Source organism: Sphaeramia orbicularis, chromosome 7, assembly GCF_902148855.1.
Source record: "Sphaeramia orbicularis chromosome 7, fSphaOr1.1, whole genome shotgun sequence".
Lineage (NCBI taxonomy): Eukaryota > Metazoa > Chordata > Actinopteri > Kurtiformes > Apogonidae > Sphaeramia > Sphaeramia orbicularis.
The window spans coordinates 57068457-57088165 of NC_043963.1; the positions used below are offsets into that span (position 1 = coordinate 57068457).

Here is a 19709-nt window from a genome sequence, read left to right on the forward strand (position 1 = left end):
TGTTTTCTTCTGTTTTGTCTTCCTGTTTTTTTCCTGTTTTCTTCCTATTTTCTTCTGTTTTGTCTTCCTGTTTTCTTCCTGTTTTCTTCTGTTTTGTCTTCCTGTTTTCTTCCTGTTTTCTTCTGTTTTCTTCCTGTTTTCTTCCTGTTTTCTTCCTGTTTTCTTCTGTTTTCTTCTGTTTTGTCTTCCTGTTTTCTTCCTGTTTTCTTCCTGTTTTCTTCTGTTTTGTCTTCCTGTTTTTCTTCTGTTTCTTCTGTTTTTCTTCCTGTTTTTCTCCGTTGTTTTCTTTTTCTGTTTTGTCTTCTTGTTTTCTTCCTGTTTTCTTCTGTTTTCTTCTGTTTTGTCTTCCTGTTTTCTTCCTGTTTTCTTCTGTTTTGTCTTCCTGTTTTCTTCCTGTTTTCTTCTGTTTTGTCTTCCTGTTTTCTTCTGTTTTCTTCTGTTTTGTCTTCCTGTTTTCTTCCTGTTTTCTTCTGTTTTGTCTTCCTGTTTTCTTCCTGTTTTCTTCTGTTTCTTCCTGTTTTTCTTCTGTTTCTTACTGTTTTCATTCTGTCTTTTCTTTGTTTTGTCTTCCTGTTTTTGTTCACTGTTTTATTTATGTTTTTCTTCTGTTTTGTCTTCCTGTTTTCTTCCTGTTTTCTTCTGTTTTGTCTTCCTGTTTTCTTCCTGTTTTCTTCTTATTTTCTTCTGTTTTGTCTTCCTGTTTTCTTCCTGTTTTCTTCTGTTTTGTCTTCCTGTTTTCTTCCTGTTTTCTTCCTGTTTTCTTCTGTTTTGTCTTCCTGTTTTCTTCTGTTTTGTCTTCCTGTTTTCTTCCTGTTTTCTTCTGTTTTGTCTTCCTGTTTTCTTCTGTTTTGTCTTCCTGTTTTCTTCTGTTTTGTCTTCCTGTTGTCCGTTTCCATGCCTGCGGTAACGTGGGTTTCAGCTCATTATCTGGGCTGATCCTCTCAGATCTTCATGGCTGACATGACACAGGACTGTCCGTCAGGGATGGAAACCTGTCATGAGGCTGGTTGTTCACATGACCACCGCTCTGCACTAGTTCCAGAGGAGCCAAATATGGAGCAGATCTTCCATTTGACTGGTATTTTCTACTCCATTCCTGTGGATGTGGGATGCATGTGCCGTCTCCTCTGCTGTCAACACGACTTCTCATTGATCTGGAATCAACGGGTAGGATCACTCTGACAATCTGCTGTCTGATTGTCTTCTACGAATGAGTTCTTCAAAGGTTCAGAGGTTCCACATGAAAATAAACATGCATCAAAGACAAAAGTCTGCAGTCCTCTAAATAAGCTGCAGTAGAAGTAAGCTCCAAGAATGTTCAGCTCCTCTGCATTAATTATCCTGTAATGAAATACAAGCTGATGCATTTGACACACAGAAAGCTCAAGTAGAATGGACAAAGGCCTATAGTAAAATGAGACATGTTACCTGGATATGGATACATGAGTATATGGCACCCTCCCATTCTTCCAAATCACACATTGGATTTGTTTTTTCTGTTTTGTTTTGTTTTTGGTATTTTTTTTTTTTTTTGGGGGGGGGGGGGGCTTTGCAAAATAATATTTAAGGGCAGAAATTGCCTTGTGCTAATTTTTGCATTTGTCAAATATAGTTGCAGCTTTGTTTGGAACAGTCCAATACAAATAAACTCAAGCAGACTGAGACAAGACGTGTCCAAGTTACATTAGAAAGTGCACAATTATCTGTCAACTATGACAATGAAGTTAGTTTTTTTTAAAACAAAGAATCTTGGTAACAGATTTTATATATATATATATATATATATATATATATATATATATATATATATATATATATATATATACATATGGATGTATATATATATATATATGTACACACACACGTGTGTGTGTGTGTGTATATATATGTATATATATATATATATATATATATATATATATATATATATATATATTTATATATATATATATATATATAATTTCACAGTATTCCTTACTCTTCTGGCCCAATGTTTTACACTGTTAAAATAGAGACCACCTATGCCTCTAAACCCACTAAACCCACTAAACCCACTAAACCCACTCCCTTTAGATTACAGATGTTCTCTTTTAAGGCACACACACATTTATTAGTTTTACTGGATAAAGCTCCACCTTAAAATGGTATGAAATCTGGACAACCTATTTTTAATACTGATTTAATCCACGATTACTGACACAACTGTTTTACTAACACACTGACTGCACCACCTTCACCTTAGCCACAGAGACCTTTTATGTGACATTAGGTGTATATGTATTATTCTTATGTATATGTATTATTCTTATGTATATGTATTATCCTTATGTATATGTATTATTCTTATGTATATGTATTATTCTTATGTATATGTATTATTCTTATGTATATGTATTATCCTTATGTATATGTATTATTCTTATGTATATGTATTATTCTTATGTATATGTATTATTCTTATGTATATGTATTATTCTTATGTATATGTATTATTCTTATGTATATGTATGATTCTTATTTGTGCACAGTGGTGTGCTTCATATGTTTCCTGTAGAGCCGCTCTGCTGCTTCTTTTATAGTTGTAGGTTTTCGGTTGCCAGCTCCAATCAGCCAGCTGGACTTAATATTGTTTCATTCTGTATGTTTTCCCTCTTCTTTATTTATTTGTTGGTCAGTTTGTTTGTGTGTCTGTTTGTCTGTATGCACTCTAGCGGACACATTTCAAACATTATTGATATGAAACCATGACCAAATGTTTGTCCAGATTCTCTGGTCCACCTGTTTAGTTGTTGCCAGTATTAGGCCAAAGTACAGCTGAGATAAAGGCCAAAGTTAAAAAATAACTTCCACCAAAATCATCATATCGACTTCAAACCAAAGCCAAATGGTGCATTCTTCCATCCTGCGTCTGATGGTATGGTATCATGACATCATAAGGGCCACGCCCTCGTTAGCGCCCTGGGCTAACATATGAGGGGGTCAGTAAACTCAGTTTTCTGAAATTTCAAATGGCTGTAATGTCACCAATATTCAGCTGAGCAAACCAAAATGTAACATGCAACATCTCTGTGCAGTCCCTTCTCAAATGCAAAATGTCGCAACTCTAGGTTGCATGACTTCTGGTTGCTATGGTAACGTATGTAAAAATTTGTTTATCATTAATAACTTCTGTTCTGTTTGTCGTAGTGTTTTCAAACTAATGACAAATTATTGGAAATTCAAGTCTCTATCCATTACCTGCCTCATTTGTCACACATGTTTATATAGATTCTGAGTTTTTTTCCATCTGAAGCGACAGGGGCTCAAGCGTCTAATTTGCATATTCAGAAAATGACTTCTATCCTGAAAAGACTGATATCGACTAACTTTGTATTATCGACTTATAGGAAGTCAGATATGGTCTTTCATTTGGTACCAATTTTGTTGATCTTCAAAGGTCAAACTCAAGGTCATGATTTTCAAAATGCCCAGTTTTTGAGTATCAGATTATAAAGCATGGAAATATCAGCCAAACTTGTCTTTCAAAGGTCTGCTGTAAGCGCACGGCCTAGGGCAGTTTCAGTTCGTATGTCTGTTTGTTTGTATGCGCACTAGCGGACACATTTCAAGCAATATTGATATCAAACCATGACCAAATGGTTTTCAATGGTCTCTAGTTGACTTCATTTGTTTTTGGCAGTAGTAGGCCAAAGTACAGCTCAGATATAGGCCAAAGTTGGGCTCAAGCGCCTAATTGGCATATTCAGAAAATGACATATCCTGAAAACTAAGACGGATATACAGGGTGGGGAAGCAAAATGTACAATATTTTAGGGCAGGGATTGACAGACAGTGTATGACAAATTAGTTTATTGAAAGTCATGAGAATTTAAATCTTCAAATCCTATTTTACTGCATTTCTAACGCTCTTACTGTCTACCTCAAGTTCAATTGCCATTTTTCTTATGGATTTGGTTGGATCCTTTAGGGTTTTGGATTTGAGAGCTTTAATAAAAGCTTTGCTACGTTTTTTGTTGCTTCCTCCACTTCCAGACTTTCTGGTAATAGTTTTGCTCATAGTCATTCTCTTCTTTCCATTATAAACAGTCTTTATGGACACTCCAACTATTTTGGAAATCTCCTTTGGTGTGACGAGTGCATTCAGCAAATCACACACTCTTTGACGTTTGCTTTCCTGATTACTCATATGGGCAAAAGTTTGTGAAAAGGTATGGATAATAGTGTTAGGTATGATCATGACATCAGTATATGTTTGGGTTCAAAACAACTGACGTAGTGTCTGCTGAGAAAAAACAACTAAATGTTCAGTGTACATTTGGCTTCCCCACCCTGTACACTAACTTTGTATTACTGACTTATAGGAAGTCAGATATGACCTTTCATTTGGTTCCAGTTTTGTTGACCTTGGATGACCTAGAAAGATCAAACTAAAGGTCATGATTTTCACAATAACCAATATTTGACCGTAATTCCCTCAGTTTTGCAGAGAAAAATGACTAGTATCAGGTTACAGAGTGTGAAAAAGGATTCTGGCAATCATACTGTCTATGGCAGTTTTATTTAGTTACTTAGTTACTTACTTAGTCAGTTACTTAGTCTTTGTCTCAGTGCATATATGCCATGCCGTGCTCTGTACTTTGGCTGTTAATGGGTTAAATATCAGTTCTACTTGTCTGCTGACCTATCACTGAAAGTCCAAAATGGTTAAGGTGCTGACACCCAAAAGTGACAGAGAAAACTCACACAGTTCTCATCTTAACACCATCATAAACTCCTTCAGATGCCAGTTGAACAGTAGTTCAAATATCCTTCCTACAGTTTCATAGACCCTCTCCACAGCCTGGTCACTGCTGGTCTGCTCTGTCCACATGAACAGCATCATTATGGACTCCAGTGTGCAGCTTCTGCTCTATTCTCTGTTCAATATGGAGTTAAACTGCAGTTTCAGCTTCAGTCAGACGTGCTGTATGTTCAGCTGTGAGCAGGATATTTAATAAGGACATTCAATGTGAGGCCTCTTTAAAGCTCACAGTGCAGGAGTTATTTTTGGAAGGATATCGCACAACCGCCATGCTTAATTGGTACAGATCAGGGGAAAAAAAGACTTTGTAAGAAATCCAGCAGCATCCACTGATAAAACCCTCCAAATCTGAGAAAAAGGAGAGAAAAAAAATCACAGGGGGTTGGTGGAAGTTTATTTTAAAAATTCCTCATCTCTTCACTGAAAATATGCGTATTTAGGAGACCCTCAAATGTATTTTCTTTTACTAAGTGAAGCTTTTCCCCTATAATAAGCTGATTTACACTGTAAAAAGTATAAAATGTAGTGATGTTTCCAGGACTGTAACAGTCAAAGCCATCTCCTTCCTCATGTGTTTGTAATGAAAGGCACAGGGGACTGCTGGACACCATATTTACTACGACTTCTGACTTATACAAAAAACTTGGAAACAAAAATGCGGCCCAGACCGTTGGAAATAGACCCAAACATGTTATAACAAAAATGTGCAGTCTGGTCTCGAAAGCTGTGCTATGTATATGGCTTGACATTCCGATGCACGGATTTTGTTAAAATTGCGAAAAACCAGTCAAATTTCTCCATCCAAAATGAATTGGGCCATTTTCAAGTGGCTACCATTCCCAAACAATTCGTGCTAAAATTATTTGGTTAACACAGAAACGTTTGGCTTGGCCCAGAGATTATCTGTGTGGTCACGTGGTAATGATATCACTTATGGTTTTCGCACAAAAATGCGAAGAAAAAAAAAAAACCCTTTCATTTTCAATGGGAGCAACAAAGAAGTTGTCTGTTTTCTGACCACTACTGCTTTGCCATACTTTCACCTGCAGACTTCATTTAAACTTTAAAACGCAGCCATTTTTGTCATCTCTCCAAAAATGTCTGGGGTATGAGGATGGGGTTTACGGTTTTCAATAGATGAGTCTTCAAAAACCCCTGGGTTTAGTGAAAATCTGATCTGCTAGAGTGGGTGATGTCATCACCTAGAGTGGAGAAGCAGCCAAAATTCACCTGAACATTTTCTGAACAACTCGCCTTCCCGGCCAAACGATAAATAGGAGGTGAATGATCTTTTCCAAAAATGTAGCCACGGTTCCTGGGCTTCAAATGAACCCATGTTTGAAGACCTAGCTCTTTTTAAAGTGAAATGGCAGGCAGTAGTTTAGGGGCAGGTCCCTTCTCAGCTCCTATTCAAAGCAGTACAAATCAGTGTTAAACGGATCGCTGTGCTCCTGCTGAGATGACTGTTTTTACACTGCTGTAACTCCGTCATTTCTCACAGTACGGACAAAAAAAACACATCTGTGTGTTCCCCAGGTCTGTCTGCTGCTCATGATCATGTTACTTTTCAACTATCATTTACAGTTTTCCCGTAATTAGCAGCTGTTCGGGACCTTTTTCACAGTGTTTCAGTGTTTGTGTCCTCAGTGCCTGCAGTGCTCGTTGTCATGGTAACGGCACATGTGGTCTTTGTGGCACAGCTGCAGACAATTAAGATAATTAAGGCTCCACAAAAAACCATACACTAATACAAACTTATTTTCCAAACTTTTTTTGCCTTATGTCTTGTCCTGCTTCCTCAGATCATCAGATGCATCGCTCCGAACCAGTTGACAAAGGTGATAAGGGCTTTGGAGGCGGGGTCAAGGTCAGTAACATTTAAAACGATGCAAAGTGCCCACAGTGCTGAACAAAGATACAAATAAAAAATACAAGCTCTGATAATGATATGATCTGATCTGATGACTGCAGTAATCCAGTTGAGATGAGATAAACACATGGACAACATGGTGGAAGTGGCTTCAGGAGGTACAGCTTCACCTGAGCTGAAACACACAGCTGGAAGACACTGGTCTTAAAAACAGAAGAAATCTGTTTAGCAGATTTAAAAGAACTAACAAAGACGACACCTGGACACCAGCTATGTCAAACACTTTACAAACCAATGTGTGCCAATTATCCATTATTAATAGGCAATGAGGAAAACACTGTCAGTTCAAAGGAAGGACCCATTACCGGTATAACGGTAAACGGCGGTAAAATTTCAGATGGTTAGTATTACCGTTTAAATTCTAATTCTCATGATAACGGTGTTTGATTACCACACTTTTCCGGAGAAAACGCCGATGTAAAGATCTGCTTTTATGTCAAATATTTGAGTATAGTTTGAATTTATTACAATTTTAATTTTCTATACCTAATATTTGAACCAATATTCACTTTTAAAGTCTGTGAAAAGGTTCGTTAAGTATCTGTGTGTTATTTATGTAATAAATTATATACATTTTTCAAATTGGATTTTATTTTTTGTGTGTTTTTTTGTCCTTTTGTGTTTTTATAGTAGGTTAAAGTGAAAAAAATAATAGAAAGATGATCTAGATGAAGTTGTGCTGAAAAACAGATCCAAACATGGGTATAGTAAACATTTGTTTCTATAGTATATAAAGGCCAAATCAAAAGGACTGAAAAACAGACAGAATAGGCTCAGACCACTAAGGGTTAATATGTGAATGTTTCTGACACAGAAGGGACAGTGGGACTGTTATTTTATTTGGTTTTTGTTGTTGTTTTTTAATACAACTTGGTTAAATTCTTTCAGTGTGTGTATCAGTACTTTTTGAACATTTTGAGCACAATTTCAACAATACCGTGATAATAATGAGAACTGTGATAACTGTGGTCACAATAACCGTGATATGAAACTTTCATATGGTTCCATCCCTGGTCAGTTCATATGAGTATGAGTAAATGACTGTTCTTCATCATCATCATCTACAGTCACTAATCACATTAAAGTGGATTCTGTTGCTGTTTTTGTCTTAAATGCCAACACTTGAAGTCCTGTTTCCTTCCTGTATGGTGCTGCGCAGACCATACCTCCTGCTGTGCAAAATGTTCATATGACTGTTAATGTGCTGTGTTAGCCAAGTTTTAAAACTTATGGTAACATCAAACAGGTTTGATTTTTGTCAGAACAGCAAGGTGGAAAAACACACATTTAAAAAAAGACCTTAGACTGAGTGAAACAACTGCCCGACACCAAATGATGAAGATGACAGAGCCTCGACTCATGACTTCATCAACAATGAGCCCGCTTACATCCACACTAATACTCCGATCATTATCCAAGTTCCGGAGTTTATTGACGATTATTCAAGCGGTAAGACGTATCTTACATTGAATGGAAGTTGTATGTGTGACTTTGACTGGTTCTAAAATGTCGGATGGACATCATACATCATGAACCAATGTGAAGAAGAAAAAATGTGATGTTACAAGTTGTTTTGCTTGAAGAACCTTTTCTTTTTGCAGATGAATCCTTCTTTGTACTGAACAGTCAGAGCTCACACCTGTCTGTGCTGAACTCTGAGAAAAGGTCAGATTCAACCTAAAAGATCTAATTTTACAGCTTTAGAAAATAGCTGTGGTGAAGAGAGTCCAGCAGAAAACCAGATTATGAACTAAGGGGGTTTTTGTGGTCCAGACATGCTAGCCTAACAGTGCAGGTGTTAAGCAAGAGCTGTGCACATGCAAAAGCATGAGCTGTCCTTAGAATTAGTTTATGGAGTGACTGACATGTTCTGCCCAGTAACGACCATTAAACAATAATAAGAATACGACGAATGATGTCATTGAATAATGGGAGTGTCCAGAGTCACTAAAGACTAGAAAAGGTAATAAAGGAAACTCTTGTTTTGGTTTTACTTTTTCTTTTTCACTCTGTGACTAAATGTGTGTTTGATGCTAGATTCTTTTTGTAACTTTTTCTATTTTTGTCTGAAGCAATAAATCCAGCTATTGTTGTAACTTTTTCAAACCTCAAACCTTCTTTTTTGGTGAATTCTTCATTTCTCCTGGTTTGGTCCGTCCATCCCAAACAGAACTGCTGAGTTAATTTAAATTACGTGACCCCCCCCCCCCCCCCCCCACTAAGCAGCCTAAATGGAGTAGTCCAGAGCCACCGTTGGTCTAAAAATCTGTAGAACATGGAGGCTTTTGTCCAAGATAAGCGGAGGTTTTTTGGTTCCGAGGTGGTTTAAAGTTAAAAGAAACTGGGGCAGTAGTTCATTAACTGAAATTAATTGTGGTTTTTGAGATTTCCTGTTTGCTGCGTGTTTACAAAGTGATCATCTAAACAGTATCAACAAATCAAATCTGATCTGCTTCATCAGATAACAGTGGTAATCTGATTGTGAGAATTCAGATTAACTAATACTCTGATGCCTTTCTGCATGTATACAGGTTAATCTGATTTCTGTAGTTTGTTTTCATCAGTGCATGAGTACAAATAATTCAAATCATAGAAAACATGTGGTCAAAAATCAGCAAAAGACAAGAACAGGAAGTTTGATTCTGTCACTATGTACGTACGTATTCTGAAAGAAATCCAGTAATGGACTGGAGTGTCTAAACCAGGGGTTATCGATTATCACATTTTTTAACCCATGAAGACCCAAACATCCACTGTTGACCAAACACATCTATTGATCTAAACTGCAGATCTATTAATCCTATCAAGTCATGTCAATAATTGGTGTAAAATACAGTTCTTCATCTTTTCATGGTCATCAGATATGACCATATTTGGACGTTCAGAGGCTCCGTAGTTACCATGGAAACACCGTCATCTTCTCCAACATTGATTCTCCAGTCAAACCCATGGAGTTGGATCAGTGACAGTGGATGGACACACTGGGTTCATGTTCAGTTAATGGTATAATTTACTGAAAAAGTCACTATTTCTTCAGGTTTTTTTCTGTTTTGATAGAATAACCTTTGACTTTACTCTGCGCTTTTATGAACATCTACATGAAATAAATAAATCAAATAAACAGGAAAATACACAATTTCCACTGGAAAAAATGCAAAAGGAGGATGATATTACAATAAATGGTGATAAATCATTTAGGAAAGGTTAAATAGAGAGAAAAATTAATTTGGTAACTGCCACAAAAGTCAGACTGGGTCTTTATGGGTTAAGTGCTTGTAAACACATCAGATCTAATCATGTTTATGTTTATGCATTTGGCAGACGCTTTTTTCCAAAGCGACTTACAGGGGAAAACCAATCAAATCACTCAATCAATCAAATGTTATTTATATAGCGCCAGATCACAACAAAAAAGTTCTCTCATGACACTTTATATATAGAGTTGGACAAAACCAGACTGAAGCCAATTTACAGAAACCAACAGAATCCTCCAGGAGCAAACACTAGTGAGTGTTTGCTCACTAGAGACAGAGGAAGGAAAAGCTTCCCTTTAACAGCAGAAACCTGGAGCAGAACCAGACTCCTGATTATTACAATTATCTGATTTGTCCCACTATTGGATTTATATGCTCATGTAAACAGGCTCAGTGAAAACTTACCTGTGACATTGAAATTATTTGATGAGTTGTCTGGAGTGTGCCCACTTCTAAGTTTTACGACACTGCAGATAGTTTTATATTTTAAAATGTATTGAACTTTTATAGGTTTATTTTATGTTTTGAATATATTCTGTTTTCATTATAAAACACATTACTACAATGAATTGAAAGGTGTTATATGATAAAATGTTCTGTTATTTTTTAATATATCGGCTCAAATGTGCTCAGAGCTCTTCTTTGTGTCTGTGTTCATATTAAATCAGTCTCAGTGAATCCAAAGGAACTTTGTGTTGGTAAATGACAGTTGTTCAAATGGACAGGATTTCAGTTCTGTTCAACATGTTGATGCTCATATGAACTATGTTTTCAGCTCCAAAATGAACCATTTCAGCACAATTAATGCTATATTTTCATGTCACAAATGGACAAGTTCTATTTGAACTGAACTGAGCTGAAAAACAAATCTTCTCTTCTTTTGGATTCCCCAGTTTTTCTTCCCAGATTCTCTCCTCCATATCACATGTTTTATTTGTACAGGTTCAATCTGGAGTATGGTGCTGATCCATCCTGCTTCTGTTCCACCAATACATACATGAAGAATGGCACACAGCACTGTTTACATCAACACTTTTACAATAAGAAGCATTTTTAGACACAAAGAGCAATTCTAGATTGTTCTTTCCTCTTTAGTCTGATGCTAAACTATCCAATAAATAATAGTGCTCCTAGTTTTTGCACAGGGATCATTAGTGTAAACGCTGACATGGCTGCAGAGCATCAGTATGATGGGATCCACAACAACCATGTCACATCCGTCCACTGACACATTTAGTGTTTTTGTGTCAGCTGGGATTGTTTTAGATCCACAATACCAACATTTAGGAAGAAGAGCACAATTAGCAATAGGAAGTCTATAAGTTTATTCCTAATAAAGTACTGGGACTGACCAGAGCATCATGGGTAATGTCACGTCCGTCCACCAGCAAAAGTTTTCACATCCACGTGCTATTCCAAATCCAATATTTATGAAAATAGAGCTTCCACTGTCAGAGAATATCAGTAGTCTGTGCACAAATGGATTAGCATTATTTACACACACTTCTATGACTGTAGGACAACTGTTTTTTTTGTTTTTTTGACATAAATGGACACTCATTTGACCCCTGAAGGACATTTTAGCTGATATATTGCTTTCTGCATAAGGTACAAATTATTTCGACACATCAGAGTGAATTTTATTCGTAAGGCTTTGGCTTGAGATGCATCATGACTGTGTGTTCTGTTTGGACTCTACGGCCCAGAATCCAACCAGCGTCTGTGAGCAGCAGTGCCTCCAGTATGCACAGGTCAACAGTGGAATGGTGTTCAGATCAATCGGCTGTAATGGGCAGCCACAGCCTGCGTGCTGCTCTTTGAGTTTGTGCCTTTACTGTGCTCAGAGCCCATGGAGCGCTCTAATCATGCACAGAGCAGGTGGTGCCACTGAGATAACAGAGCAGAGGACGGACGGACGAGCGCAGCCGCCAACAGCCTCAGAGGACAACACCTCATATAAGCTTACAACTTCATTAATATGTGCTCCAGAAGTTATTAGATGTGCTGATGTTTACCGTGAGCGGGGGATGAAGGTGATCTCCTGTGACGTGACCCCTCCTCCTGCTGCTTGGTCCTGGCTGATGTCTTTGGGCTGGTGGCTTTCCTTTCCAAACCAGGAGAAAGACGGAACCTGATCGTATCCTTTGCCTCCGAAACCTTAAGAAACAAAGATTTATTACATACAAATCTAATGTCATGAACCCTTTCATGCACAGTGGTCACTCCAGTGGTCACTCCAGTGGACAGTTCTTCTCCAGCTGTTCCCTTGTATGTTCATGGGTTCAGTTGTTTTAGTTCCATGTCCTCCTCAGACCCAGCAGTGCATTTTGTCCTCTGTGGGGGACTAAAGTTGGACAGCTTCACTAAAAAAAATGCTGTTCATTGCAAAGGACATGCCATTAAAAAATAAATGAATGAAAATAATTTTAAAAATGTATCTGCAAAAACTGTCGCATTATGCAGTTTCCAATCAAGATGACTGTTTAATGTAAAAAAAAAAAAAAAAAAAAAAAAAAAAGCTAAAGCTTTCACTTTCCTGGGTCTCAGGAGGATATCAGCCAACACAGTGGACGCTCATGCATCATCTGCACTGACCTTCAGAACATTAATGGAACTGTGCTGTTCTAGATAAACCTGATCTGCACTAACATGTTTGAGAGGAAATCAAATGATCTATCTATCTATCTATCTATCTATCTATCTATCTATCTATCTATCTATCTATCTATCTATCTATCTATCTATCTATCTATCTATCTATCTATCTATCTATCTATCTATCTATCTATCTATCTATCTTTTTCCTATTATCTCCAATACTAGTATTAGAATATGATAAAATGTGAGAAAACATGAGATTAGCTGCATTTAAAAAAAAAAAGAAAAGAAAAAAAAAAAAAAAAAAAAAAATATATATATATATATATATATATATATATATTTCATAGTTTTCACACAGTCTAACACTTTATGATGATGAGTTTTAAATATATGTTTCTTTGCTTCAAAAATCAGATGCATGCTGTCCAGCTGAGCGGACATTTTTGTAACTCTGTGAAAACAGATTCATAAAAAAAATTCAGTCACATTGTTTTTCTTATGCCTAAATAGGAATTAAAACACTCAGGAAAAAAATCTTGATTATCCCTCTGGTATCCCGTCCTCCAAGGCCCTTACTGAGCACCTAGTGTGCCTTTTTCACACACTTGTGGAATAATGTCAAAAAAAAAATTCATATAGTTTGTTTTTAATTCTTTTACACTTTTTTCTATTTCATCAACTTGAGCCGTGAATAAAAATACCAAATACTCAATAACTGTCACATTTTTTAACCCTTTAAATACTGTGTCTGTAATGTAAACAAACCTTTTTTTTTTTTTGGATGCAAAAAAACACTTTTTTTTTAAAAATATAAAAAGTGGATCACATATTAGATTTTTTCATCCTGGCATATGTCAGTGATTAACTCCAACACTGGTTAATTTGCATTATTATTTTTGTCACTAGGTCAAATGTTCAAAAATACTAGCGTCTGTCACCAAGTGTGCATAAAATGCACACCTATAAATTAAACTATTAAATATTATATACTGATTTATTTTTCTGCTCTAATTTGATTTTATTTTTGTAAATCCAGCTCAGTCCTAATCATACAGATCAAATGTTAGAAATAGTGCGTTTTATGCACACTTGGCAGACAGATGCTAGTCTGGTCATTTTCTTTTGTTTACAATGTGCACATTTGAGTTGGTGGACAGAGTTTTAAAGATCATGCAAAAATGAACAACTTTTGAATTCTAACCTTATTTACATTGTGAAAAATAATATGAAGTTTTTTAAAATGAAGTGCAAAGTGTGCGTAAAAGGCACACCTGGTTACTGGAGGGTTAAGATTCTCATAATTCATGCATGAAAGGGTTAATTAAAAAAAAAAAAAAAAAAAAAAACAGGGAGAAACACACAAGACAACTAGAGGACAAGTGAGGTGTGGCGGTGACGCAGAGTTTACTTAGAGTTGTGTGAAAATTCACAGCTCTGGTGTGAAAATGTGAGTGGATGGAGACCTTTGCAGATTTAAAGAGGCTGTGACCTGTGCAGTAAAGTGTGAACATGTGCCTGGAGTTTCCTCTGCCATTCCATGGCCTAGGAACAGCACGGAAACCATTTTAGGCACAACCTACTTAAAGACAAATAAGTGTGCACTGTAAAAAAAAAAAAATCTGTAATTTAACAGAATTTTCACTGTTTATTTGACAGATTTTTCCTGTATTTTTCAGATCCAGGAAAATATCAATGAAATGACAAAAACAGACTGTGATTTTACATGTCAAATGGAAAAGAACAGGAAAAAACTGGAACTGTGAAGAACCAAAACATTTCAATTTTTTAAGAGAAATTTTTTTTCTTTTTTCACAGAAAAATACAGTTAAAATACGTTTGCAAATGTATCATAATTTCACAAATATTTATTTTCTATTTATGAGATTAAACTGTTAATTTAAAGTTTAATACTGTAAAAAAAAAAAAAAAAAGAAAAAAGATAAAATTACTGACACTTAACAGTTACAGAAGTATTAGTTCTGTCAGTTGAACCAGACTTGTTTGTTAATCGACAAATATCTTGTGTAATTACAGGAGGTTTCACAACAAAACTGTTGAATAAATGTATTTTTGTGAATGTATAACATGTATAAGCGCTGATAAACTGTCCAAATACAGTTTTTATCAGTGGATTAAGGGTTACAATGCAGTCATTTTAGTTCAGTTCCATCTTCAGCCCAGTATGATTTGCAGTGGACTGAACCAGTCAAATAATAACAGTGACAAGAATTTAATTATATTATGATAATATTTACATCTACAAAGTTTACTTAAAATGTGAATGACATGAACAGCTGGAAATGTCTTTAAAAAAAAAAACCTGGAATTTTAATAACATGCCCCAGTTTATCATTTACATGTGCATCCCAAGTTACATTACAATTACAACTAGAAAAAAAAACATTTAGTAACAGGCAGAATATTGGTAAAAGTGCACTTACTTCTCTGAAGACATTTCAGGTTATTCACATATTTGGAAAAAGGATCATTTGTTAATGTAAACATTTTCATGTAATTTAACTTTTTTACACTAAAACAAAGAGAAAATTACTGGTTGTTATTAGGGCTGTAAGAAAATATCAGTTCTGCAATATATCACAATATTTCATTTCACGATACTGTATCGATGTTAAAAAAACTGTAATATTTTTAGGTATTTATTCAAATGCAGATATTGTGAAGGTTCATTTTTGTCTTTTGTTTATATTTTATTTATTCTTTCACACTCTTTTATTCAATAATGTTGGTTCCGTTGTTTGGATTGAACTCCAATCCTGTTCTGATGTTAGTTGTGAACTAATAGAATCTGAACATTTGAACAGGATCTGAAACTGGAATGTCTGGAAAACAGAATTTCAGTTTGAACACAGTTGGAACATTTGGTGATAGAACATTAGATCCTGTTGGGATCAAATACAAATGTGTTTAGGATTTGGGCAGATTTCTGCTGGAATTCAATTCTTCCAGGAATTAAAAAAAAAAAAAAAAAAAAAGAATAGAAAAAGAAATTGTCTTTTTAACAGTATCATGATTCATTGTCATATATTGTATGGTGATCCTAGTGTTGTGATTTGTAACATATCACCAGATTTTTGCTGATACACAGCCCTAGTTGTTATTATATATAGCATGGATTTAAGAATGTGTGGCCCATTTTTGATATTAAAACAAAAATGGTACGTAAGGCAATTTTTGAAGGATACAACTGTCAAGTTCTAATAAGTAAATAATTTATTTTTGATTCTACCTTAAATCACCATTAATTTGGTGGTTAAGTTTTCTATTTTTCTGGTTTATTGTCACCTTTTCATGTTTTGCTTGTTTGTTTGTTTGCTTGGATGCATTGTTGTTTTTTTCTTTTTTCTGTATTGGATGCTGAGTAGCTGAATGTGTTCTGTAGGACAGGCATTAATGTCAGCCTTCTGCTTCTGCCTGTTCACTCACTAACCTGTTGGTAACGTTTGGAATGTTTGAAGTGTTGTTGTTGACACTGGGTGTATTATTATGTGATGACTGAATAAAGAGTTTCATCATCATCATAATAATATGATAACATTTTACTGGGTCTGACCCACTTGAGGTCTAATTGGTCTGTCTGTGTCTGTATGTGGAACCTGAATTAAAACTATTTTGACTCCACTGATTGTTCAGATCTTCAGTGTAATTTTTGCATTTCACACATTCATCCCCAGGGCCGGACTGGACCCTTTGGTGGGCCAGATTTGGGCCCCGGACCACATGTTTGACACCTGTGGACTGGAGCATCTAAACCAGGCTTTTTCCATTATCGCATTTCTTAAGTGCATGTAAATGTGTTAGATCTGATTCTTACTATTATCTGATGACTCCCAGATTCTTTGGTCGTTCAAACAGGCTCAGGGATTCAAATCACATGTTGGACACTTTAAACAGTGTTTCCTTCATCTGAGTCCTTCTGTTCCTACCCGCTGCGTTTCAGCTCAGAGTGACTCCCTGGCCGGTCTGCTGATGAACCAAGACCTGAATGACAAGTGAACTGGACATTTGTCTTCAGAGTAGGGATGGAACCATGACCGCTATAACGATGAACGGCAGTAAAATCACAGACGGTTAGTATTAGTGTTTAAATTCTAATGATCATGATAACTGTGTTTGATTACTGCACTTTAAGGGGGAAAAACCCGATGGAAAGATCTGCTTTAATGTCAAATATCTGAGTATAGTTTGAATGTATTACAGTTTTAATTTTCTATACCTAATATTTGAACCAATATTCACTTTTAAAGTCTGTGAAAAGGTTTGTTAAGCATCTGTGTTATTTATGCAATAAATTATATACATTCTTCAAATCCGATTTTATATATTTTTATGTTTTTATAGTCGGTTCAAGTGAAAAAATAACAGACAGATGATCTAGATGAAGTTGTGCTGAAAAAACAGATCCAAACATGGGTATAGTAAACATTTGTTTCTATAGTATATAAAGGCCAAATCAAAAGGACTGAAAAACAGACAGAATAGACTCAGACCACTAAGGGTTAATATGTGAATGTTCCTGCAGCAGAAGGGACAGTGGGACTGGTATTGTATTTATTCATTTAAATACAACTTGGTTCAATTCTTTCAGTGTGTGCATTAGTACTGTTTGCACATTTTGAGCACAACTTCAATAATACCTCGATAATAATGAGAACTGTGATAATTTTGGTCATAATACCTGTGATGTGACATGTTCATCTGGTTCCATCCCTACTTCAGAGGAACCTGTGGATCACCTGTGCTGTCTCCACACACAGCTGCACCGCGTCACATCGCCTTTCGGTGCACTGTTCACATTGGGTCCTGTGGTCTGGAGCTTTTCTCTTACCTGGGTGGTGCCTGGAGTGTTGGCAGCTGCTTGTGCGCTGTAGACCATGACTCCATGAGGGTTTCGCTTTGCGCCTCCTTGCAGAACCAGCTCTATCTCTTCCCCCTTCAAGTCCGTGGCCTGCTGGAAGGGGCTCCAAATCCCCCAGCGGAGGCAGTGCAGGAAGGCTGCCCGGGACGTGGAGGTGGCCGACAGCTGAGCCATGAAAGCACACACAGAAGAGCGACTCAACACAGGAACACATTATTTTACAAGGAATGACTTGAGGCTTTTCTTTTGACACTGTACAAAGACAGAGGTGTTAAAAAGACAACCAGCCTCGTCCCAGCTTGTGATGGACTCAGCCACACAAGGGTAATGTCCTCACAAACACATCATCATCTTATTGGTTTCATATCATATTATTTTTTATAAGTTTGGTTTGCAGCACATGGTTCATTTGCAGTCAGTCATTTAACATACACAGTTTAGTTTATTTTTTAATCTTACACTGTAGATATAGGTGCACATATAGTGACAGTGTAGGGTGACAATTCAATTATTTGTTTTGTTCTATTAATCTTTGGTTCTGTTGTTTGAGTTACTGCGTGTCCTGGCTCCATCCGGATGTGGAAAAGGCGTGGCTAAGGGCGGGGCAGACTTATGTACTGCATCCACCTCATCAGAAGGAACCATGGGCTGTGTGGGCATGGGGGGGGTTTAGTGTTTTCAGGGTTTCAGTTGTATTTAGTTGCAGTTAGTGTTCATTTTGTTTTCCCCTTAGGGTTCGGGTTGGGCTCCCATATGTTCCCTTTGTCTCATTGTGTTCGGTCAGTTTCTGTCAGTTTGTTCGATACCTCAGTTTGTGTTCTCAGCCTTAGCTGCTATTATTTTGAGCACAGTGCTATTATGTTGACCTCTTTAATATATTTACTTAAAACTATCTTTTGTAATTCTTTTTTTTCACAACTTTGGGTAAATAAAAACCCACAGGTGAAACTTCAGTCCTGTCTCCTGGTCATCTTGCTGCTCGGTCCCCACCACGGCTTTAAAAGGCCTTTCAGTCGTTTAAAAAAAGGACCGACGTCCCTGTAGCTCATGTTCTATCAAGAATCAATAACAACTTGAATTTGAGAGGTTGTCAGGTTCTGTGTCTGTGTTCCAGTCCTGTGGTCTGGATGCAGGAGATTGATCTGACAACAGAAGTAGGTGGAACTGTCACGGAGGAGAACTCAACTCATTCAGTCAAAGTCCACATATGACTTCTCTGTGCTCAATAATGACTATATTAATATGTAACCATTCACATGTTATAAACCATCCAAATATGGATCATTACAACTCTGACAGATCTGCATGGATGAAAGCCCATCACCTTCAGCTGAACCTGTCCAAAACTGAACTGCTGCTCTTCCCAGCTAAGCCAACCATACAGCAGGACATCTCCATCAGTACTGACTCCATACCTCTGGCTCCTACCAGTGGAGTACGTAACCTGGGAGTCATGACTGATAATCAGTTGACCTTCACAGATCACGTTGCCTCTGTCACCCGATCATGCCGTTTCACTCTGTTCGACCTAAGAAAGATCAGGCCATACCTAACCCAACAGGCCACCCAGCTCCTGGTGCAGACTATGGTTATCTCCACCCAGCTCCTGGTGCAGACTATGGTTATCTCCACCCAGCTCCTGGTGCAGACTATGGTTATCTCCACCCAGCTCCTGGTGCAAACTATGGTTATCTCCACCCAGCTCCTGGTGCAGACTATGGTTATCTCCACCCAGCTCCTGGTGCAGACCTATGGTTATCTCCACCCAGCTCCTGGTGCAGACTATGGTTATCTCCACCCAGCTCCTGGTGCAGACTATGGTTATCTCCACCCAGCTCCTGGTGCAGACTATGGTTATCTCCACCCAGCTCCTGGTGCAGACTATGGTTATCTCCACCCAGCTCCTGGTGCAGACTATGGTTATCTCCACCCAGCTCCTGGTGCAGACTATGGTTATCTCCACCCAGCTCCTGGTGCAGACTATGGTTATCTCCCGTCTTGACTACTGCAATGCTCTTCTAACGGGCCTCCCAGCTTGTGTTGTCCAACCACTACAGATGGTCCAGAATGCAGCAGCGTGTCTGGTCTTCAGTCAGCCTAAAAGGGCACATGTCACCCCCTTACTCACCCTAAAAGGGCACGTCACCCCCTTACTCACCCTAAAAGGGCACATGTCACCCCCTTACTCATTGAGTTCCACTGGTCTACCCATAGCTGCCCACATCAAATTCAAATCTTTAATCCTAG

General features: G+C 37.3%; 1 protein-coding gene across 1 annotated transcript in view; it reads right to left on the minus strand.

Moving 5' to 3' along the window:
- nphp4 (nephronophthisis 4) overlaps window positions 1–17636 on the minus strand; it is a 360146-nt gene extending 342510 nt beyond the window's left edge. Inside the window, exons 1-2 of the mRNA XM_030138849.1 lie at window positions 17433–17636; window positions 12001–12142 (exon numbers count right to left, since the gene is read on the minus strand). Coding sequence (XP_029994709.1) covers window positions 12001–12142; window positions 17433–17636 — 346 coding nt within the window. The remainder of the gene's footprint in view (window positions 1–12000; window positions 12143–17432) is intronic.
- Window positions 17637–19709: the final 2073 nt, after the last annotated feature.